This window comes from Hordeum vulgare, chromosome 6H (genome assembly GCF_904849725.1).
Source record: "Hordeum vulgare subsp. vulgare chromosome 6H, MorexV3_pseudomolecules_assembly, whole genome shotgun sequence".
NCBI lineage: Eukaryota > Viridiplantae > Streptophyta > Magnoliopsida > Poales > Poaceae > Hordeum > Hordeum vulgare.
Genome location: NC_058523.1, coordinates 530,166,736 through 530,191,468, shown reverse-complemented (window position 1 = coordinate 530,191,468; position 24,733 = coordinate 530,166,736). Strand labels below are relative to the sequence as shown.

The window sequence follows — 24,733 nt, the reverse complement described above, 5'->3', positions numbered from 1 at the left end:
ATAGATTTTTGGACCCTGGTTGAATGCAGCCGCTACTAATCCATAGTCCATCAAGCGAAGAACTGTATTCTCAATCGGTTCATCGTTTTAGTCATTAATGGCCCTTATTGAGTGACCCAATTCCTCGACCGGAACAACACTGATTTATGAAAAATAGCATTTGCACTGTAGCATGTAATAACAAATTATATACGTCACGTGTGATGTTTTGTTTCTCCCGGTGCAACACATGGACAATTTTCCTATGTTTATTAAAATGAATATAAAAACTGATGCATCATGGGACATGAAGTAGGTTATCTTCATTTTTTCGCCCGGTGCACCACACGGGCATTTGTACTAATTGAACCAAAAACTGGAGACCAGGAATGGCGTACCAAGATTAATACAAGTACTTAGCCGAGTAAGGGTCACACTTTACCAAATGCATGTCAAATTCCTTTGATAGAGGTTTTTTAATATGCTTCCTCTGAGCTCCCATTTTAAATGAGAGGTAAGTAATGGATGCGATTAACTCGCATTTTCTTACCTGTCATGTGAGAGAAGGGGGTAAGATGGACCATATTAAAATTGCTCCTTTATATAAACTTTAGAAAACACACGTTCGCCGGCCACGCACATTATCTAGTTAATACCAAAAAACCAAGCGGCTGGCTTGATAGCTACCAACAAAACATGCAATTAATTATTAAAAAATACTTAACGTACCAAAAAAAAGCTAAAAACAAACAAGAAATGTAATGCTAAGCGCCACGCGCACATGACCGATCATACCGAACCGGACGGCCGGTCGATCGCCTCAGTGGCCGAGGACGACGAGTTCATCGTCGTCGGACTGGTCGGGGTCCTTGGGCTGGTCGGGATCGCTGTAGTCGTCGTCAGCCGCGCCGCTCGGCCCCCTCGCCTTCACGTTGAACAGCCCTTCCTCCTCCTGGTTCTCCGGGTCGCGCAACGCGCCCACGCGGCACGGCGTCGCGGCGCCCGGAGCGCACTTGGGTTTCTGCGCCGGCGAGGACGGCTGAGCCTCGTCCGCCTGCGCGTCCGCCGAGCGCAGCGCCAGCGTTAGCGCGCACGCCAGCGATGCCACCACCAGGCATGTGCGTGCGGACGCCGACACCGCCATGGTTGCGCCTCGAGGGTGAGTTGTGCTTCTTGTAGAGGAGACGCGGGAATTGCAGCCGTGCGTGTGATCGATCAAGGGGAAGGTTGAAGCGATGTGGCGACAGACTTAACGAGAGATTTGCTTGCAGCTGTCCGTGTTCCGTGGATTGCATGGGGGGGCTCGAGCTTTAGCCGGGGCGGCGGCCGGGGCCTAGTCTTGAGGAGACACCGCAAAACGGCAAAACACGACTCATTTTCTTTCCGTTTCTTCTCGTGGTCACCCAGGTTGGAAGAATAAACGAGCGGTTGTGGGATCATGCCCTCCCCTCCACCGCATATGCATTAATAATCAGTTTTGCTAATTTTCAGCCCACTGAAAACAATTCGGCTTTATTCGAATTTGGTGCCGTCCGATTGGTTGCATATAGAAGATTTATGTATGGTAAACCAACTTGTAATTGGATGGTTAGAGAGACAGCGGTATTCCTGTCAAACAGGGTTCAAATCCTTTGCTTGCATTAGGCTGTCCGTAATGGTAGTATCATAGGTAGTATCATCATGCATGTCAACTAAGCACTTTCGATGAGGTGGCATAGAATTAAATGAAGAAAAAGAGGGTTGAGTATCATATCATGATACCGTATCATTTTAAATGATGTAATACTATGTGTCTTGCATGATAATAAATGAACTACATTATGATACTGACATATGATACTCCCTCCGTTTCTAAATATAAGTCTTTGTAGAGATTTTACTAGTGGACTACATACGGATGTATATAGACATATTTTAAAGTATAACTCATTTTGCTTCGTATGTAGACCATTAGTGAAATCGCTTAAAAGACTTATATTTAGGAATGGAGGGAGTACTATGCATTACGGATGTGGTATCATACACTAATATCTTATGCATGATACTAGTATATGATACTATCCATTACAACCAGCCTTATTTATGAATTTATTTCACGACTTCCGACGATACACCTTCAGTGGGAAAAGACGTTTTCATCAACGACGAGACGTCTACGATAAATTCATAATTTTCAAAATGATATGCCGGCTCAGTCTCTTGAAACTGTTTATAGGAATAAGGTATACATGTGTGCGTTTATAAGGATGAGTGTATGCATGTGTATATCACCTCTTGCATTTGTACTGTGTTCAAAAAAGAAGGTTTTGACCAGGCCGGACCATGTGTTTCCATCTCGGGTTCGCACACAATTATGAGTCCGCCCGGTAACCCCTCATCATTGTTCTTTTCCTGTTTGTGTCTTCTAAAATGGTCTCTCTGCTTTTTTCTTTCCCTTGTGTACAGGGGCGGGTCCAGTTCAATTCATGGCTATTCAGTTGAATACGCAGAATTTTTGTCAAATAAATTTGCATATATAAAGCATGTACCATGTATTATATCAAACAGACAATGCTTACGCAGAATAACAGGCTACCTACAATTTCAGCCCAATGGAATAGCCAGCCCCCTTCCCGTTTCCTCTCTCGGTCAACATGGCCTTGTGGCCCAATTGTCTTTTACCTAGTAGTCGGTCAGTCCTAGCCCAAGTGAAAAAAAATCTATAGTGGACGTGGGGTCATTTGCACGATCGATCGATCACACGAACCAGCGCTTCCAGACTCCTAGTTCTCATCGCTAGCACGCCGCACGACGGCAGGGGCATCGGGCGCAGTGCCGGGCTGACACACGACGGTGCCGCTCATACATCCGGCGTGGAGATTGAGTCGAGGCGTAGACCTCGTTCGTCAGTCAACACATCGACCTTTTTAGGTACATTTTATAAATTTTCTCGATCTATTGTGACCACGTTAGGGCCTTTTGGGTTAATTCTTGGCTTGTTTCTCCGATTCAATCTACGGGGTGCTTCATAGTTGTTTGTTGATCAAATGTTTTTTTTACTTTGGAGACATGGGCATTAGTACTATCGATTATACCCTCCATTTTTTATTCAGATGTCACCACTTTGATTTGTTATAAATAATTTGTCCTTTCATATGTTGAGAAATTCCAAGTTATGATCCCAAGTAAAAAATAATCAAGTTATGACCAATGATATGAATCTGAGTTATTATTCCCAATTCTATGCTTATATAACACAATTCGTATAACATGGTGATATAATCATTTATACGTGCTGCAAACAAGAGGCTGCAAGAAAAAATTGTAAACCTTCAAAATTTTGAATACACACTCTAAGAATCCTGGGCCCGCCCCTGCTTGTGTACTGTTTCAAATTGAGAGGGTGAGAGAGAGGCAAAGGCGATGCCATGGCGATCCTGCTGCGATGCTCTCGCTGTGTCTCTTGATTCCCGCCCTCTCTCCCTCAGGTGGTAGGTTGCAAGTACCCTCTTTCCCATTTCTCATACCCCTGCATTTTTGTCTAATTTTCTAGATCGGGGAGTGTTTGTTGTTGCATCTATTCTATTGGTCGTCTATGGGATTTTTTGTTGCGCATGCAGCGTTCGATGCAGATGTAGCGGTGGATCCCCTATTGCGCTTGTTGTTTGATCCTCTGGGCATCAGATAGGTGTATGATTCCACGGGTCTTTTGAATGTGGCTGGCTTGTTTGATGTACATACAGGATGCAGATGCCGAGAGGGATCAAACAATCTTCTAGTCGTCTGAGTCTCATGCTCTTTAGTTGGTGGGGTTTCTATTTTATGTCTCCATTTTTCCTGCGTTCCTCTTGGCTCTTGCTCTGAATTTGTGATGCTGTTTGCTTACAGTTGTACGTAGTCACATTTATTTCTGTCATCTAACCGACCCTCCTCTCTCTGAACACTGTTACTTAGCACATTAGTTTACCAAATCACTTTCCAGCCACTCTTGTTTATGATTATGACTGCACTAGTTGCTGCTGCAATGAGATGCTGGTGGTTTAGTTGGTTGCAGTGTAACTTAAATTGTTTTATTTCAATGTGACATTTAAGGGTTGCACTAAAATTTCCAGTATTTTCTCAGTGCAACTCACAGTGATTTGCAAAAAAAATTCCAGTGTATTTCAGTGAAATTTCAGTTTAATTACATTGTAGTCCAGTGTAATTGCGTAGTGGTCTACAACCCTCTTACTTATCATACCAATCATAATGTTTTATACAGTGAATTTTTACTATAGTTACAACATATATTACACAGTAATTTCAATGTATTTTTCACTATAATTTCAGTAATGTGTAAATCACAGCAATTTGCACCGAATTTCTAGTATTTGACGAAAAAGGGTTTTCCTCTGCTTTGTATTACAAAGCAACCAGCGGAAACATCCATCGATAGGCGCCGGGCCGGAAACAACACAATCACGCCGAAAAGAAATGAAAAATAAAATACAAAAGAAACAAATGCCGACACTGGCGGATCGACAAAACTGAAGAAGCCTCGCAACCGCTGCGCCCACAAAGAATCTGCCACCAAGCTCCACGACTTCAAAACGTCGGTACCAATCAACACCTCCAAGAATGACTGCGACGATGATGACGCTTCTGCCAAGGGTTTTCCTCGGTACGCAACGAGGCGCGAGGAAGGGTAGCCCCCGACGCCCTCCATGAAGGTTCGGCGACACCCAAAGGCACCACTGTGTCGGTGTCGTCCTGGCCGATAAGGGTTTCCCCCCATCACAACCTGCACCTCGGGCACTCCGGAGCGTGCCACCAAAGCGACCTTCACGCTGCGCCAACACAGTCTTGAAGCCCCAGTGCCATCTCACCATGGCATCGCAAGGTGAGGCCTGCACAACGACGAAAAGGAGCCGGGACTAGGAACAACAGCACCGTCGGCACGCGGGAGGGATCAACCTTCACCGTCAACAACGGTAGCCGACCGAACGCAATAGCAGGAGCATACTAGGCCCGTGGGCCCACAGGCCCGACCGGGACCTCCAGCTCGTAAAGCTCCCGCCATTCCGTTACAACAGGCACGCCGTCGGTGACGCCGGCCCCCCGTCCAAGCTACTCATCCTCCCCACCATGCAGAAGATATCGCGGCCGCGTCGGGTGCCGACCCGCTAGGACCTAGATGGGGCCCGCAGGGCCCGGATCTGGGCTGGGGGTGCGCTGTCGGCCACCCGGCGCCACCATGCCGCCTTGCCGCCAAGGAGTAGCGCAGCCACCGCACCCGCCGTCGGCCACCATCCCCGGGTCGCCGGACCGCTGCCAAGCCGAGCTGCACTGTCACCGTCCGTGCCCCTGGGAAGGGGAAACACACGCGCGGTGAAAGGAGATCCTGACGCCGTCAACACCACCCAGGCCAGGGCCAGGGCGCCCGCTGCTTAGCAGTCCCCGGCAACGACACTAGAAGACGGTTGTTGACGAGTCCCTGACTTGATGCCTTTGCGACAAGAGAGCCAGAACTGCTCCTAGTTGCTCAACAATTAGCAATTGTCTTGCAATGGCCCACCAGCGCGTGGGTTTGCGGCAGTTTTCGAGGGTAGATTATTCGACCCAAATTTGTTGGTACGCCAGTCAGGAGGTGAGAGAATACTCTCGAGTATTAGCAGCTGAATGTGTGAAAGGATCAATATGGTTGACTAGAGGGGGGGGGGTGAATAGGCAACTACCAATTTTCAGCTTTTCTAAATAAATACGGAGTAGCAATCATAAAGGTTCACTAACATGACACTAGGAGGACAACCTATATGATGCTACTTAGTAACGAGTAACGAAGCACGTAGGAGATACTCTACAACACCAACATATACAAAGTAAAGGTAAGAGATAACCACAAGTGGAACCGATGAAGACGAGGATGTGTTACCAAAGTTCCTTCCCTTTGACAGGAAGTACGTCTCCGTTGGAGCGGTGTGGAGGCACAATGCTCCCCAATAAGCCACTAGGGCCATCGTATTCTCCTCACGCCCTCGCACAATGCAAGGTACCGTGATTCTACTATAGGTGCTCTTTAAGGCGGCGACCGAACCTTTACAAACAAGGTTGGGGCAATCTCCACACAAAGCTTGGAGGCTCCCAACAAGACCACGGAGCTTCACCACAATGGAATGTGGCTCCGAGGTGACCTCAACCATCTAGGGTGCTCAAACACCCAAGAGTAACAAGATCCGCAAGGGATTAGTAGGGGGAATCAAATATCCTTTGGTGGAAGTGTGGATCAAGGCCTTCTCAAGCAATCCCTAGAAAATCAACAAGGTTGATTGGCTAGGGAGAGAGATCGGGCTAAAATAAGCTTGTGGAGCAACAATGGAGCTTAGAGAGGTTAAAGGTAGGCTCAAGGAAGAAGGAGATGCCTTTATATAGTAGGTGAGGCAGATCCAACCGTTACCCACCTACCACATAAATGCATGAGCGGTACTACCGCTCCTCGAGCGGTACTACCTCTTCCCAGAGCGGTACTACTGCTCCTGGGAGCGGTACTACCGCTCAGCTCGTCACCAACCACGGTAGTACCGGGGGGTACTACCGTGCCACCCCCTCCGTGGGAAAGTATGCGAGAAAAGGCCCATCGGTGTGGTAGTAAAATAATACTACTGCACTGAGGGCGGTAGTACCGCCCTTGGAGCGGTAGTAAAAAACTACTACCGTTCTTCGGGCGGTAGTACCGCTCCTGGAGTGGTAGTAAAAGTTTACTACCGCACCTAGGACGGTAGTACCGCTCCTGGAGCGGTAGTAAAAATTTACTACCGCTCTGAGAGCGGTACTACCGTTGGGACAGCGGTACTACCGCTTATCCTTTTTCACATAGGCAAGGAAAACACAATGGTGCTCCATTGAGGCTAAAATATGGGTGGGTGCATGAGGTGTGTGCGTGAGGATTCCACCCAAACCTTTCCGATGCGGACCCCTCTTGGTAAGAAGACTTTCCTATGACTCAAACTAGGAAGGGAAATGCAGAAGAAAATCCATCTTCGAGATCCTCCGAGGGGCGTCGAGTCATCTTGTGCCTAGAGGAGAATATTCTGAAATGCTCAGGACACAAGATTAGTCCACACAACAATTGTCATCAATCACTAAAACCACTTAGGAGAAATATGCCCTAACAATCTCCCCCTTTTTGGTGGATTGATGACAATGTTGGATTTGCACAAAAAAATAGAGATAGGCATATGCAAACGTCAAAGATATCACAAGGGGGCTAGTTTCCTCTGGGTATGTGCATACCAACAACTAACCACAGAGAGAACACTCCCCCTAGATTACATAGACTAAGCCATCCTTACTACATACGTACGAGAGATGAAGAATATTGAAGCATGGCAAAGCATGTGAGCAAAGGAATACTGGCACAAGATACTATGTCTCACAGGTTAATAATAAAATGATAAAACTGATAATACTGAGACAGAAGATAAGCAAGATAAAACATATATCTCACATTAAGATAGGATATGACGACTCAGTCTCAACCATAAAGCAAAAGTAGCGAACGAAAGCAGCAAAGTTTTATCAAACCAAAAGACTAGAAAAACTAGAGAACGAGCAAATCCTACACTCTCTCCCCCTTTGGCATCGAAACACCAAAAAGGCAGAGAGGAGCCCTAACACCCAGGTGGTAGAAACATCAGTCGGTGTCCTCCTCATCACGATACTCCTCATCGGAGCCATCGTCGGTGTCCTCCTCCTCCTCAGATGCAGCCCACTGGAGATGATGCTTCTCCATCCATGCCGCCTCGGGGGTGATCTCACTCTCAGAACCGCTGGAGAAGGGTATGTCAAGCTTCCTCATGATCAACTTGTCGCGCTGGCGACTCTCCTTCTGAGCAACATGTGAGAACAGGGTCTTCATCCTGTCAGTGAGCCGTGTGGCCCAAGACAGTGCCGCAGATGTGTGGGAACCCTCACCCTGTCGAGGGGCCTCTGGAGGGGCCTCATCCTCAGCGCCTGGCAGATCGTCATCAGAATCCCTTGGGGCAGCCTCACGAGAGGAGGTGTTGGCCCATTTGTCTTTCTGACGCAGCTTGATGGGCTCATGGCGGACCCAATTAGGAGCAACAAACTCAGCCCCGGGGAAGATCTTGGTCCAAGTGGCCTTGATGAAGAAGAATAGGTAGGGACCGTAGATTGGGACCTTACGGTTAGTGACTGCAGAGTAGAGTTCAGTCCAGATGACATGAGAAACATCAAGGGGCTGACACTGACGATTCTTCGCTTTCTGACACAAGAGGAGCATGTCTACCAGGTAGGAGTGCACCTGGTCCTTGTTGCCAACCGTGGGAAACAGTGTGTTGTGAAAGATCCGGTGCATCACATCCAAGAAGGGGTTCATGACATAGGATACCTTGCCAGTGGGGGTGTGCTTCACAGAGAGGTACGGGAGCAGCTTCTCCTTTGGAGCGGCTTGGGCCTTGGCATGGGGGCGCAAACCAACAGCAGTAGTGAGGCCCTCATCCTTGACCTGAAGAAGATCCATGAAGTCTTTCCAGGTAGCAGTCAGCTGCATTCCATTTGTCATCCAAGTCATAGTACGGGCGTCATCATGGTGAAAGTGCACTGTAGCAAAGAAGTGAGCTACAATGGAAATTTCAAAATCCTGGTGAAACGAGATGAGGTCCGCAATCTGAAGTTGCTCCACCATAGCAATGGCCTCCCCAAAATAAGTCATGTCCTTCCTCAAATGTTCAAGATCTATCCACTGCACTAGGACATAGAGGTTCTTCTATGATCTGAGCACGTCTTCATAGATTAAGAATTGATCGCGAGTCCAAAACTGTTCACCGCCAGGGAACTCCTCCCTATTGTTGGCATATGGGTTGAGCTTGCGACGGTGTTGGAACTCGGCAAGCGGCATAGTGTTCCAGTTGACTGAGGGCTTCTTTGGAGCAAGCTTCTTGAACGAGCGCTTGGGGGCATTGGAGCCTTCAGACGGATCAGAGGAAGGTCGCTTGGAGCTGGCAGTGCGAGACGGGTTGGAACGACGGGAACCACCACCTGGGATACGCAAAACAACACACAAAACAGGAAAGAAGGGAGAAACAAGTCAAGGCAATGAACAAGAACGACCAAAAACCCCATAAAACACAATAGATCAGTGTGTGTGCACAAAGGGGAGCGGTAGTACCGCGCCACGAGGGGCGGTAGTACCGCACGGGACGGCCTAATCACAGATCTAATCAAATTTGGCAGGGAAAAACTTGTGGAGTAGATAGAAAACCGTAGATCTGGATCCTATGCAGGCCTAGGCACACACACCACCTATGCAAGGAATCATATTACCCAAAAAGCTACCACTAACTCCTAATCACGATGCCATGAGACCATATGCCCTATCCCTAGAAGAAATCAACAAACAAGCATAAGATTGCAGATGAGGGGCAGTACCGGTGTCCATGGCGCGTGGGGAAGAGTCCCACCGGTCGGAATCGGAGGACGATGGCTGGATAGGGAGATCCGGCGATGCCTTAGGGCAGTTTTTGAGGAGAAGAGAGAGAGACAGGGAAGAACTCGGGGCAGATGGGGAAAAAGAAAGGCCTCCCGGCCCTTTAAATAGTCCCCTGGGCGAGGCGGCGCGGTATTACCGCAGTCATCGCGGTAGTACCGCTCTACGTGCGGTAGTACCGTGCCCACAGTGGTAGTAAAAAATTAGTACTGTGCTGGGGGCGGTAGTACCGCATGGTGAGCGGTAGTACTGCTCCCCAGCAGTAGTAAAATTTTACTACCATGCTAGGGGCGGTAGTACCGTGCTTGAGGTTACAAAAATGGCCAAAAAGAGCTCTCTACTCCTTAGGTGGTGGAAAAACTTGATCAAGCCAAGAGAAAACAAAACACGGAAACAAGAAAGACACACCGAAGAAAGAGAAACAACACAAAGACTCCAGGGGAGAGGGCGCGGTGGCCTAGGCCACCAATGTTTGAGACAAATGGTATGACACCGCGAAGAATTATCCTTGGGTTCATGACCATATCTCGTCTTTGAAGCACAAGGGCCATTTGGTGATGGCCAAAGTGAAAGACTTGATCGATTTATGCATAATGGGGGGAGGGAAAGTTCATTGAGAGAACAACACTCCCCCTATGTCCATGCCTACATCTAGAGCAAGATGTAATGTAGAGTGAGGTGCAAAGTGCCTAGTTTCAATCCACATTACTTGACTCGATGATATTTAGCTCATGCCTTAACTCTCGGAACCTTGCTTCATCTAGGGGCTTGGTGAAAATATCTGCAAGTTGCTCTTCAGTGTTGATGAAGTGAATCTCAATATCACCTAGCTTGATATGTTCACGAATGAAGTGATGGCGAATATCAATGTGCTTGGTCTTGCTGTGTTGAACCGGATTGAGAGAAATCTTGATAGCACTTTGATTGTCACATAGCAGAGGCACTTTGTCACAGCTGACACCGTAGTCCTTTAAAGTTTGCCCCATCCATAGCAACCGGGCACAACAACTTGCAGCTGCTACATACTCAGCTTCGGTGGAGGATAGTGATACACAATTCTGCTTCTTTGAAGACCAACTTACCAGTGAACGAACAAGGAATTGGCATCCTCCAGAGGTTGACTTCCTCTCCACAAAGTCGCCTGCCCAATCTGAGTCAGAATAGCCCACTAGGTTAAAGTTTGCTCCTTTGGGATACCATAGACCAAAGTTTGGGGTATGAGCCAAATATCGAAAGATTCGTTTGACAGCCATGTAATGACTTTCCTTTGGTGCGGATTGAAACCGTGCACAAATCCCTACACTCAACATGATATCAGGTCTAGATGCACAAAGATAAAGGAGGGATCCAATCATGGAGCGATATACCTTTTGATCCACTGCTTTACCATTGGGATCACTGTCAAGCTTGCATTGTGTTGGCATGGGAAACTTGACCGGCTTGACATCCTCTAGCTCAAACCTCTTGAGCATGTCTTGAGTGTACTTGGATTGTTTAATGAAAGTCCCTTCTAAGCCTTGTTTGATCTCGAACCCGAGGAAGAACTTCAACTCACCCATCATAGACATCTCAAATTTCTCGGTCATCAGTGCAACAAATTCTTCATTGAAAGATTCGTTAGGAGAACCAAAAATGATGTCATCAACATATAGTTGGCATATGAAAAAATCCCCTTTGACCCTCTTAGTAAAAAGAGTGGGATCAATCTTCCCAATTTCAAACCCACGATCTTGTAATAACTCAGTAAGATACTCATACCACGCACGTGGGGCTTGTTTAAGGCCATAGAGTGCCTTATTAAGTTTGTACACATGATTGGGGAGCTTGGGATGTTCGAACCCCGGGGGTTGTTTGACATATACCAACTCATTTAAAGTACCATTAAGAAAGACACTTTTCACATCCTTCTGTTGTAATTTGAAATTATGATGAGAAGCAAATGCAAGCATCATGCGAATAGATTCTAAATGAGCAACAGGGGCAAAGGTTTCACCGTAGTCGATACCCTCGACTTGGGAGTAGCCTTGAGCCACCAATCTTGCCTTGTTTCATATCACAATCCCATTGGCATCTTGCTTGTTTTTGAAGATCCATTTGGTCCCGATGACATTATGTTCCTCCTTTGGCCTTGGCACTAAATCCTAGACTTGATTGCGCTCGAAATTGTTGAGTTCTTCATGCATGGCCATAAGCCAATCCTCACCATCGAGCGCTTCCTGTACCTGTTGAGGTTCACAATACGAAACAAACGCGTGATGCTCACAATAATTTCAAATTTGTTGACGAGTGGATACTCCCTTTTTCAAACTACCAAGTACATTCTTCATGAGATGTGACTTGACTCTCAGCTTGGTCGCAATCTTGGCTGCGCGATGCTCCAAGAGTTCTTCATTGGATAACTGGGGAACATTGACTTGATTGCTTTGCGTGCCCTTGCGTTTTGATCTTCCCTTGGCACCAGTACCCCTTTTAGGCACCGCAGAAGGGAATTGAGAGACAACATCCTGATCAACTTGATCTTCGTCTTGAGCAGGTTCACTAGTTTGTCCTTGTTCTTGTGGTTGCTCTTGATCTTGATCTTGTGCTTCTATTTGGTCTGGATCATGTGGTTGCACTTCATCTTGATCTTGAGCCGGTTCGGAACCTTGGGTGAGTGCTTGTACTTCATGGGGCACATCACCATCTTTAGGCACTTGGTCTTGATCTTGAGTTTGTTCAACTTGTTGAGGGTCTTTTCTTTGTTCATTGGAAGCGTGTGGGACTTGTGAGGATGATGGCTCCACTTGAGTAGAGCATTGTCCTTCTCCTTCGGCCCCAAGGGGTTCCTCAATGGGGAGTATTTGACCAATCCCCATTCTTCTTATAGCTTGGGGAGGAATTTCATCACCTACACCACATAGACCACTTTGCTCCACATGGGAGCCATTATTTTCATCAAACTCCACGTTACACGTCTCCTCAATGAGTCCGGTGGACTTGTTGAGGACACGGTAAGCATGAGAGTTTGTAGCATAACCAACAAAGATGCCCTCATGTGCTCTAGAATCAAATTTAGCTAAACGTGCACCTTTGTTGAGAATGAAACACTTACACCCGAGTACCCGGAAATTCTTGAGATTGGGTTTGTTTCCGGTGAGAATCTCATATGGGGTCTTGTTCAAGCCTTTGCGGATATAGAGCCGATTTGACACATGACATGCTGTGTTGATGGCTTCGGCCCAAAAGTTGTATGGAGATTTGAATTCCGCCATCATTGTTCTTGCAGCATCCATCAGTGTCAGGTTCTTCCTTTCTGCCACACCACTTTGTTGAGGGGTATATGGTGCCGAATATTGATGTTTTATTCCCTCATCACCTAGAAACTCATCCAAGGTGTAGTTCTTGAACTCGGTGCCGTTGTCACTTCTGATCATCAAAATCTTTGCTTCATGTTGATGTTGAGCTTCATTAGCAAAGTTGATAACAGTCTGTTGAGTCTCACACTTCCTCTTGAAGAAATATACCCAAGTGTATCTTGAGTAATCATCAACAATCACCAAGCAGTACTTTCTGCCCCCAAGACTATCAAATGATGGGGGACCAAAGAGATCCATATGAAGGAGCTCCAACGGTCTCTTAGTGTAAATGAGAGTCGTTGGACGATGAGCAGTTTCATGGATTTTTCCTTCAATGCAGGCGCTGCAAGCACGATCTCTCGCAAAACTCACATTTGTTAGTACACGAATATGGTCCCCTTTAAGGAGACTTTGCAAAGATCTCATATTGACATGGGCTAGTCGGCGATGCCAAAGCCAGCCCACATCAACTTTAGCCATTAGACATGTCGCAGTCTTAGTGGGTCGCTTTGAAAAGTTCACCACATAGAGACCATTTTCGACATGTCCAACATAGGCTACTTTAAGAGTCTTGCTCCACAAAAGGACCATAGTATCAAGATTAAAGAATATGGAGAAGCCCATGATTGCAAGTTGACGAACCGAAAGTAAATTATAAGCAAGGGACTCAACAAGCATGACCTTCTCAATAGATAACTCTTGAGAGATGACCACCTTACAAAATCCCAATACCTTTGACGATGATGCATCGGCGAATTGGACATGGGTGGGAATAGATGGGGAAGGATGCACATCCACCACTAAGTCCTTGCTTCCGGTCATATGATTTGTTGCTCCACTATCGAGAAACCATGACACCCCTCCGGAAGCAAACTCCTGCAATAGATCAAGGCTTGGTTTTAGGTACCCATTTTTGAATGGGTCCTTTAATGTTAGAGACAAGGGTCTTAGGAACCCAAATAGAACATTCAATGACCTCATAGTAAGAACCAATAAATCTGGCATAAACATGCCCATCACCAGCACGACATAAAACATAGGAAGGATTTAGTTTGCCGACCGTGTTGGTAGGAATGGTTTTGCCCTTCTTGATGCTCCCATTTTCCACCTTGTTCCTGTTCACCTCCTGAGTCCCTTCGCCCTCTTTGACAAAGATGTCCATGAGGGTGGGGGGTTTGTTGTTCCTGTTCTTTCTTTTTCTTTTAGACTTAGATGTTAGTCCAAGCCCCTCCTTTCCTACCACACCCTTTTGATTGCTCAAAAGGTCGTTCAGGCTCTTCTTGCCTTGGATGCATGACACAAGGCCCTTCTCAAGTTTATCCTTCAACTTGGCATTTTCCTCCACAAGATGTACATGCTCACAACAAGGGTTAGTTGTACAAGCATTATCAATTAAAACAAAAGGAGGACAAGTAGAGATTTCCTTGGTAAGCTTTGCTTGAAGCTGATCATGAGACTCTTTCAGGGAGAAATGACTACCTTTCAAGGCCTTGTGAGCCTTGTCAAGTGTGTCAAAGTCCATTTTGAGTCTGTCATGGTCAACCCCAAGAGCATCCTTTTCAGACTTAAGCATACGAGTAAGAACAGTACCATGATCTAGTTTCTTTTGCAATTTAGCGCAGTCATGGTTGTATGACTCCTCAGGAGCCAAAGAAAGAGTGCTCTCTGTTTCTAGAGCAATAGAAAGTTCAGCAATCTCATCGGCATAGTCACGACTATGACCTTGCATCTCGGAGATGGTCTCCTCATGAGACTCGATGAGGTCATTAGCCTCACCCAATTGTTCCAAAAGGGCAACAAAGTGCCTCTTGGTTTCTCCTTTGATAGTACACATAAATTTGTCAAGATCATGCTCATTAAGTTCCACAACATCACTATCATCAACACAATTCAACAATGAGGGAGCACTTGTGATGTTGGTCTTAATGTTGGGTGTTACCTGAGTGATACCTTTAGCCATGAGGCACTTGGCGATGTGATTATCGTTGGGGGCGTTGAAGAGGGACACCTTCTTGGAAGAAGGAGTGGCAATGGCGACAGTCGCAGTTGCCACCATATCATCATCATCATCATCATCGGAGGGGTACTCTTCAAGTGCCACCATACCCTTTGGATGGGGTTTCTTGACAAAGTTGTTCTTGCTTGGGAATGACTTTGTTTTGTCCTTGAGAATGAGCTTGCCTCCGTTGTCTTCCCTCTTCTCATAAGGACATTCCACCATGAAATGGCTCACATTACAACAGTTATAGCATGTCCTCACTCGTTGCTTGGGTTTGAACCCACTTGAGTTGTTCTTGGTGAAGTTGGGTCTTGAGTTCCTCTTGTTGCCCCAGAATTGCCTCGACGCAAGAGCCATGTGCTCGTGATAAGCATACTTAGTGTCTTCAGGGCAGCTCTCCTCGTCTTCATCCTCCTCTTCTTCTTCAGAAGCAGCCTTTGCCTTCAAAGCAAGGTTAGGTGAAGCTGTCTTTGACCGAACTCGAGCAAGTGCATTGTCAACGGTCTCGTTCATGATTGACATTGCAATGAATTCATCCAACACCTCACTGGAAGACAACGAGTGGAAATCTGGTCGTTGGCGAATGACTCATGACATGGCTTTGTTGAAAGGCATGATGGCCTTAAGAAACTTGCGCTTGACCGATGTGTCATCCATATCCTTGCTCCCATGATCCTTGAGAGCAACAGCAATAGCAGTCACCCTCCGATAGACATCACGAGGGTCCTCATCTTCCTTCATTACAAACTCATCAGCCTGATCAAGTACCACTTCATAGTTTGACCGTTGAATGCTAGAGCTTCCCTTGTATAGCACCATAATGTGCTCCCAACAGTCCTTGGCTAGAGAGAAGGGGCGCAAGTGAGGAAGATCTTCAGGCGGTACTGCGGACTGTAAAATAAACAATGCGGAGTGATTATATTGATTGTCCGCTTCTTCTCTTGGAGTGAGGTTGCTTGGGTCATGAGGATATTAGCCTTGCTCGATGATTCTCCATAAGTTTGTTGAGCTGTGATTCAAATGAGACTTAATAGAAAACACCCAGTTAGCAAAATCACCCTTAACAAGCTTAGGAGGAGGACCAACAGGATTAAGACGCGGTGTGGGTACAGGTCCTCCATAGAACATGGGAGGTGGAACTGAGGCATAGGTTCCAGTCCCATCCTTTTCGAGAGATGAGGAAGGTCGCATACCTTTAGCCGCTTACTTAGAGGAATTGGCCTCCGAATCGATGATGGTGGGTTTAACCACTAACGCCGGTTCAGGTGGACTTTTAAATCCCTCAATTAACTCATTAAGCATGGTCTTGACTTCATTCGTCAAGGACGTCTTGAGGGCGGCCATAGCCGTATTCAAGTCGTCCCTTGTGACCGAAGTCAGGTCCATGATCTCGGGTTGCCCATGGGGAACTCCCTCTTCGCCTTCCATACTCTTCGGGTGGTGAAACCCTTAATAAAGAGACGTGGCTCTGATACCAATTGAAAGGATCGATATGGTTGACTAGAGGGGGGTGAATAGGCAACTACCAATTTTCAGCTTTTCTAAATAAATACGGAGTAGCAATCATAAAGGTTCACTAACATGACACTAGGAGGACAACCTATATGATGCTACTTAGTAACGAGTAACGAAGCACGTAGGAGATACTCTACAACACCAACATATACAAAGTAAAGGTAAGAGATAACCACAAGTGGAACCGATGAAGACGAGGATGTGTTACCAAAGTTCCTTCCCTTTGACAGGAAGTACGTCTCCGTTGGAGCGGTGTGGAGGCACAATGCTCCCCAATAAGCCACTAGGGCCATCGTATTCTCCTCACGCCCTCGCACAATGCAAGGTACCGTGATTCCACTATAGGTGCTCTTGAAGGAGGCGACCGAACCTTTACAAACAAGGTTGGGGCAATCTCCACACAAAGCATGGAGGCTCCCAACAAGACCACGGAGCTTCACCACAATGGAATGTGGCTCCGAGGTGACCTCAACTGTCTAGGGTGCTCAAACACCCAAGAGTAACAAGATCCGCAAGGGATTAGTAGGGGGAATCAAATATCCTTTGGTGGAAGTGTGGATCAAGGCCTTCTCAAGCAATCCCTAGAAAATCAACAAGGTTGATTGGCTAGGGAGAGAGATCGGGCTAAAATGAGCTTGTGGAGCAACAATGGAGCTTAGATAGGTTAAAGGTAGGCTCAAGGACGAAGGAGATGCCTTTATATAGTAGGTGGGGCAGATCCAACCGTTACCCACCTACCACATAAATGTACGAGCGGTACTACCGCTCCTCGAGCGGTACTACCGCTCAGCTCCTCACCAACCACGGTAGTACCGGGGGGTACTACCGCGCCACCCCCTCCGTGGGAAAGTATGCGAGACAAGGCCCGTCAGTGCGGTAGTAAAATAATACTACCGCACTGAGGGCGGTAGTACCGCCATTGGAGCGGTAGTAAAAAACTACTACCGTTCTTCTGGTAGTAGTACCGCTCCTGGAGCGGTAGTAAAAGTTTACTACCGCACTTGGGACGGTAGTACCGCTCTGAGAGCGGTACTACCGTTGTGCCAGCGGTACTAACGCTAGGACAGCGGTACTACCGCTTACCTATTTTCACATAGGCAAGGAAAACACAATGGTGCTCCATTGAGGCTAAAATATGGGTGGGTGCATGAGGTGTGTGCGTGAGGATTCCACCCAAACCTTTTCGACGCGGACCCCCTCTTGGTAAGAAGACTTTCCTATGACTCAAACTAGGAAGAGAAATGCAGAAGAAAATCCGTCTTCGAGATCCTCCGAGGGGCGTCGAGTCATCTTGTTCCTAGAGGAGAATATTCTGAAATGCTCAGGACACAAGATTAGTCCGCACAACAATTTCATCAATCACTAAAACCACTTAGGAGAAATATGCCCTAACAATATGTCAGATTCAACCACACTTGAAAGATTAGTATCTGCAAGCAAAGTATCAGCAGCAAAGTAGTATGATAACAACGGTGTTAGAAACGATCTGTTGACGACAGACTATTCCTAACTGTCGTATCAATGGCGCCAGAAGTTGCCCGTTGACGGAAATTGTCTTTTCCCGCCAATGCCGAGCGAACCAGAATTGTAGCAGGTAGCAGCAGTGTAATGAGTAACAACAGTGGCAAGGAACAGCAGTAGTCACAATGGTAGCAAGTAGCAACAGTAGCAAGTAGCAGCAGAGCAAGCAACAGTAGTAACAGCAGTAGCAAGTAGCAACAATAGTAACAGCAGCAGTGCAGAGCAAGTAACAGCAGTAACAGCAGCAGAGCAAAACAAGTAACAACAGCAGTGGGACGAACTCGTAGGCAATGGGTCGGTGATTCGTTTGGATGATATTCATCATGCAACAGTTATAACACAGAGAGATATGTGGCTAGCTCCCGTTCGTTAACGTGATGTAGGCATGCATTCCGTGTGTAGTCATACGTGCTTTGGGAAAAGAACTTGCATGACATCTATTGTCCATCCCTCCCGTGGAAGCGGGGTCCAAAAGGATACGACAGGATATTAAGGTTCTCCTTTTAACAAAGAACCGGAACAACGCATTAGCACTTGGTGAACACATGAACTCCTGAAACTATGGTCATCACCGGGAGTGGTTCTGGTTATTGTCACTCTGGGGTTGCCGGGTCATAACATATAGTAGGTAACTACAACTTGCAAGATCGGATCTAAAACACACATATATTGGTGACAACATAATAATTTCAGATCTGAAATCATGGCACTCGGTCCCTGGTGACAAGCATTAAGCATGGCGAAGTAGTAGCAACATCAATCTAAGAACATAGTGGATACTAGTGATCAATCCCCGTCAAAACTAACTCGATTACATGATAGATCTCATCCTACTCATCACCGCCCAGCGAGCCTACGAATAGATTACTCACGAACGATGAAGAGCTTCATGGAATTGGAGAGGGAAGAAGGTTGATGATGACGATGGCGACGATTTCCCCTCTCCGAAGCCCAAAACAGACTCCAGATCTGTCCTCCAGATGAACAACAGGATGTGGCGGCGCCTCCGTATCGCAAACGCGACAAAATCTTCTCTTCTGATTTTTTCTGGGTGAAAGTGAATTTATATAGCTGAGTTTGGGGGCGGCAGAGCCACGTGGGCCCCACAAGCTTGGCTGTCGCGGCCAGGGGGGTGGCCGCGGCAACAGGGCTTGTGGCCCACTGGCCCATCCCCTCCGGTGGATCTTTGCGCAGGTATTTTTCATATTTTCCAGAAAAAATCTTCGTAAATTTTCACGATGTTCCGATAACTTTCATTTTTGCACAAAGACAACACCATGGCAATTCTGCTGAAAACAGCGTCAGTCTGGGTTAGTTCCATTCAAATAATGCAAATTAGAGTCCAAAAGAAGGGCAAAAGAGTTTGGAAAAGTAGATACGATGGAGACGTATCACCCGCCTACATCGACGGGTGGGGAAGGAGGGAGGAGGGGGCCGACGGAGGAAGGAGCTCGGGCCGCCCCGATCGCCTCCCGCGGAGGCGGCGCTAGGGCAAGATCTAGAGAGGGGAGGGGGCGGGGGAGGAAGGGAAGGGGGCGGAGCCTCGGGTAAGGGCGGCCGATGGCGGGGGAGGGGTGGAGGAGGGGGGACCCTAATGGGAGCGGGAGCGGGAGCTCAGGTTTGTTGGACTTTCATTTCTGCACAAAAACAACACCATGGCAATTCTGCTGAAAACAGCGTCAATCCGGGTTAGTTCCATTCAAATCATGCAAATTAGAGTCCAAAATAAGGGCAAAAGAGTTTGGAAAAGTAGATACGATGGAGACGTATCAACTCCCCCAAGCTTAAAACCTTGCTTGTCCTCAAGCAACTCAGTTGACAAACTGAAAGAGAAAGAAAAACTTTGACAAACTCTGTTTGATCTTGTTGTTGCAACTATGTCTAACTCATAACCAGAATTTCAGCAAGATCACAAGTTAACCACATAAGCAAGTGACACAAAGGTCTCACGGTAAACTAATATCAATGGCTTCATCAGCTAGCGAGCAAATAATAATGAGTTTCAGATACCAACAATTTAATCAAAACAAGCATGAAGCAATATGAATAGGTGGTATCTCGCTAGCTCTTTCTGAGACCGCAAAACATAAATGCAGAACACTTTCAAAGATCGAGGGCTGACTAAACATTGTAATTCATAGCAACAGAGATCCAGTCATAGTCATACTCAATATCAATCAAAAGCAAAGCATAAAAATGACAGAGGTGCTCTCTAATTGGTGCTTATATAAGAAGAGGATGACTCAACAGGAAAATAAATAGACAGGCCCTTCGCAGAGGGAAGCATTGATTTGCAGAGGTGCCAGAGCTCAAGCTTTGAAAACAGAGATAATAATTTTGGGTGGCATGCTTTCATTGTCAACGCAATGACCAAGAGTTCTCAATATCTTCCACGCTACTCATGCTATAGGCGGTTCCCAAATAGAAAAGTAAAGCTTTAACTCCCCCACCACCAATCAATCACACTCCACGTCTAGCCGAATCCTCAGGTACCGTCCATACTAACATAGAGGCTATGTTGATTTTGTTTCAACTACATGCATGAACACGCGCCAAGTCAAGCCACTTGAATCATTCAAAGGGGAATACCATCCTATCATACTACATCATAGTCATCTCAAAATCTATGTTGGCATTCAAGACAAACCATTATAAGCTCCTAGCTAAATAAGCATGGCATCAGAAACTATGATCTCTAAGTTGTCATTGCAAACATGGTTCTCTCACAACAAAGTTGAATCTGGAATGACAAGCTGGTCATATTTACAAAAACAAAATACATAGAGTTCATACCAGCTTTTCCAGTCTCAGTCACTGATACGTCCATTTTGCATCATGCTTTCATGTTGATATTTCTTGCTTTTTGGGCTGTTATATTACTTGTGGTACCATATTTATGCCTTTTCTCTCTTATTTTGCAAGGATTATTTGAAGAGGGGGAATTCAGGCAGCTGGAATTCTGGACTTGAAAAGGAGCAAATCCTAGTCCACTATTCTGCACATCTCCAAATGCCCTGAAAATTTACGTGGATTTTTTCTGGAATATATTAAAAATACTGGGCGAAAGAACTACCGGAGGGGGGCCACCATGGCCCCACAAGCCCCCACTGCGCCACCACCCCCTGGTGGCGGTGGGCAAGCTTGTGGGCTGCCTGAAGGCCCACTAGCCCCCCTCTTTTGCTATATGAAGCGTCCTGGTCTGGAAAAAATCAAGAGGGAGCTTTTTCGTGGTTTCGCCGCCGCCACGGGGCGGAACTTGAGCAAATCCAATCTAGAGCTCCGGCAGGACGATCTTGTCGGGGAAACTTCCCTCCCGGAGGGGGAAATCATCGCCATCGTCATCACCAACACTCCTCTCGTCGGAGGGGAGGCATCTTCATCAACATCTTCATCAGCACCATCTCCTCTCCAATCCCTAGTTCATCTCTTGTAACCAATCTTCGTCTCGCAACTCCGATTGGTACTTGTAAGGTTGCTAGTAGTGTTGATTACTCTTTGTAGTTGATGCTAGTTGGATTACTTGGTGGAAGAGTTTATGTTCAGATCCTTGATGCTATTCATTACACCTCTGGTCATGATTATGATTATGTCTTGTGAGTAGTTACTTTTGTTCCTGAGGATGTGGGATAAGTCATGCTGATAATAGTCATGTGAATTTGATATTCGTTCGGTATTTTGATATGTTGTATGTTGTTCTTCCTCTAGTGGTGTTATGTGAACGTCGACTACATAACACTTCACCATATTTGGGCCTAGAGGAAGGCATTGGGAAGTAGTAAGTAGATGATGGGTTGTTGGAGTGACAGAAGCTTAAACTCCAGTATATGCATTGCTTCGTGAGGGGCTGATTTGGATCCATTAGTTTAATGCTATGGTTAGACTTTGTCTTAATTCTTCTTTTGTAGTTGCGGATGCTTGCGAGAGATGTTAATAATAAGTGGGATGCTTGTCCAAGTAAGGGCAGTACCCAAGCGCCGGTCCACCCACATATCAAACTCTCAAAGTAACGAACGTGAATCATATGAATATGATGAAACTAGCATGACAGAAATTCCTGTGTGTCCTCGGGAGCGTTTGTCCTCCTATAAGACTTTGTTCAGGCTTGTCCCTTGCTACAAAAGGTATTGGGCCACTTGCTGCACCGTTTATACTACTTGCTACTTGTTACTCTTTGCTTGCTACGTTTCACCTCGCTACACAATCACCTGTTATCGCTACTTTCAATGCTTGAAGTTATTACCTTGCTGAAATCCGTTTATCAGAGCCTTCTGCTCCTCTATGGGTTCGACACTCTTACTTATCAAAAGGACTACGATTGATCCCCTATACTTGTGGGTCATCAAGACTCTTTTCTGGCGCCCTTGCCGGGGAGTGAAGCGCCTTTGGTAAGTGGAAATTGGTAAGGAAACATTTATATACTATGCTGAAATTTATTGTCACTTGTCACTATGGAAACTGTTCCTTTGAGGAGTTTGTTCGGGGTATCTTCACCATGAACGGAAGCACGAGGAGTTGCTCCTCAACCTGAGGTACCTACTGAAAAATATCTTTTTATGAAATTCTTTCGGGTATGCTTGAGAAACTGCTGGCTAATCCTTTCACAGGAGATGGATCTTCACATGCAGACTTGCATCTAATCTATGTAGATGAAGTTTGTGGTTTATTTAAGCTTGCAGGTTTGCCCGAGGATGAGGTAAAGAAGAAAGTCTTTCCATTATCTTTGAAGGATAAGTCATTGACATGGTATAGGCTATGTGATGATACTGGATCATGGGGCTACAATCGGTTGAAATTGGAATTTCATCAAAAGTTATATCCAATGCATTTAGTACATCGTGATCGGAACTTTATTTATAACTTTTGGCCTCGTGACAAGGAAAGAATAGATCAAGCTTGGGGGAGTCTTAAATCAATGCTATATTCATACCCCAATCATGAGCTCTCGAGAGAAATTATCACTCAAAACTTTTATGCTCGACTTTCTCATGAAGATCGTACCATGCTTGACACTTCTTGTGTCGGTTCTTTTATGAAGAAGGATATTGATCACAAGTGGAATTTATTGGAGAGAATCAAACGCAACTCTGAAGATTGGGAGCTGGAGGAAGGTAAGGAGTCAGGTATGAATTTCCTGTTTGATTGCGTTAAATCTTTTGTTGAGACAAACACTTCTAGAGATTTTAGCGCTAAGTATGGACTTGACTCTGAGATAGTAGCTTCTCTTTGTGAATCTTTTGCTGCTCATGTTGATCTTCCCAAAGAGAAGTGGTTTAAATATCATCCTCCTGTAGAAAGCAACATAGCCAAAACCAATCTAGTTGAGGAGAAAACCATAGCTTTTAGTGATCATGTTGTTCCTTGTGCTTACATTGAGAAACCACCATACCCTGCTGGGATAAAGGATTATTCTAAAGCTCCAACTGTGATACGTAGGGGTTACATTAGACCACTTGCACCCCCTGAGGAGATTAGAGTTGAACCTAGTGTTGCTATTATCAAAGATCTCTTAGCCGAAGACATAGATGGGCATGTTATCAAATTCTGTGAGGACTCCGCTAGAATTGCTAAACCTCACGCGAAAGACAAACACGGACCTATAGTTGGCCTGCCCGTTGTTTCTGTTAAGATAGGAGATCACTGTTACCATGGTTTATGTGATATGGGAGCTAGTGTTAGTGAAATACTCCGTTCTCTCTATGATGAAATCAAAGATGAGATTGCACCTGCTGAGTTAGAACCCATTGATGTCACTATTACGCTAGCTAATAGAGACAATATCTGCCCTCTGGGAATTGTGAGAGACGTAGAAGTCCTGTGTGGTAAGACGAAGTATCCTACTGATTTCCTCGTCCTTGGTACTGCACAAGATAGCTTTTGTCCCATCATATTCGGTAGACCCTTTCTCAACACTGTCAATGCTCACATTGATTGCATTAAGCAGACCGTCACAGTAAGTTTCGAGGGTGTGTCTCATGAATTTAACTTCTCCAAGTTTGGAAGACAACCCCATGAAAGAGAGTCGTCTGGTAGAGATGAAACCATTGCTCTTGCTTCTATTGCCGTACGTCCTACGGATCCTTTAGAGCAATATCTGCTTGAGCACGAAATGATATGCATATGGAGGAGAGAGATGAGTTAGATAGAATTGTCTTAGAACAACATCCTATTCTCAAGAATAATCTCCTGTTGAACTGCTTGGGGATCCTCCCCCACCAAAGGGTGATCCTGTGTTCGAGCTTAAGAAGTTGCCTGATACTCTTAAGTATGCCTATCTTGATGAGAAGGAGATATATCATGTCATTATTAGTGCTCTCCTCTCAGAACGCGAAGAGAAGAAGTTACTAAAAACTCCGAGGAAGCACCGCGCTGCTATTGGATATACTCTTGATGATCTTAAGGGTATTAATCCTACTCTATGTCAGCACAAGATTAAAACCGATCCTGACTTTAAACCAGTTGCTGATCATCAACGGAGATTAAATCCTAAGATGAAAGAGGTCGTTAGAAAAGAAATATTAATGCTTCTGGAAGCAGGAATCATTTATCATGTTGCTCATAGTGATTGGGTAAGTCCAGTACATTGCGTACCTAAGAAGGGAGGTATCACCGTCGTTCCTAATGATAAGGATGAACTAATCCCACAAAGGATTATTAGCGGCTATAGAATGGTGATAGACTTCCGGAAACTGAACAAGGCAACCAGGAAAGATCATTATCCTTTGTCGTTCATCGACCAAATGCTAGAAAGGCTATCAAAGCACACACACTTCTGCTTTCTAGACGGTTATTCAGGTTTCTCGCAAATACTTGTTGCACAATCTGATCAAGAGAAAACCACTTTCACCTGCCTTTTCGGTACCTTCGCCTATAGACGTATGCCTTTTGGCTTATGTAATGCACCTGCCACCTTCCAAAGATGTA

At 45.9% G+C, this 24,733-nt stretch overlaps 1 protein-coding gene across 1 annotated transcript; it reads right to left on the bottom strand.

Annotated features, from left to right (window-relative positions):
• Positions 1–799: 799 nt before the first annotated feature.
• On the bottom strand, positions 800–1,123 carry LOC123405766. The gene has a single exon (XM_045099332.1). It carries the CDS (start codon positions 1,121–1,123, stop codon positions 800–802), a length of 324 nt encoding a protein of 107 aa, XP_044955267.1.
• Positions 1,124–24,733: the final 23,610 nt, after the last annotated feature.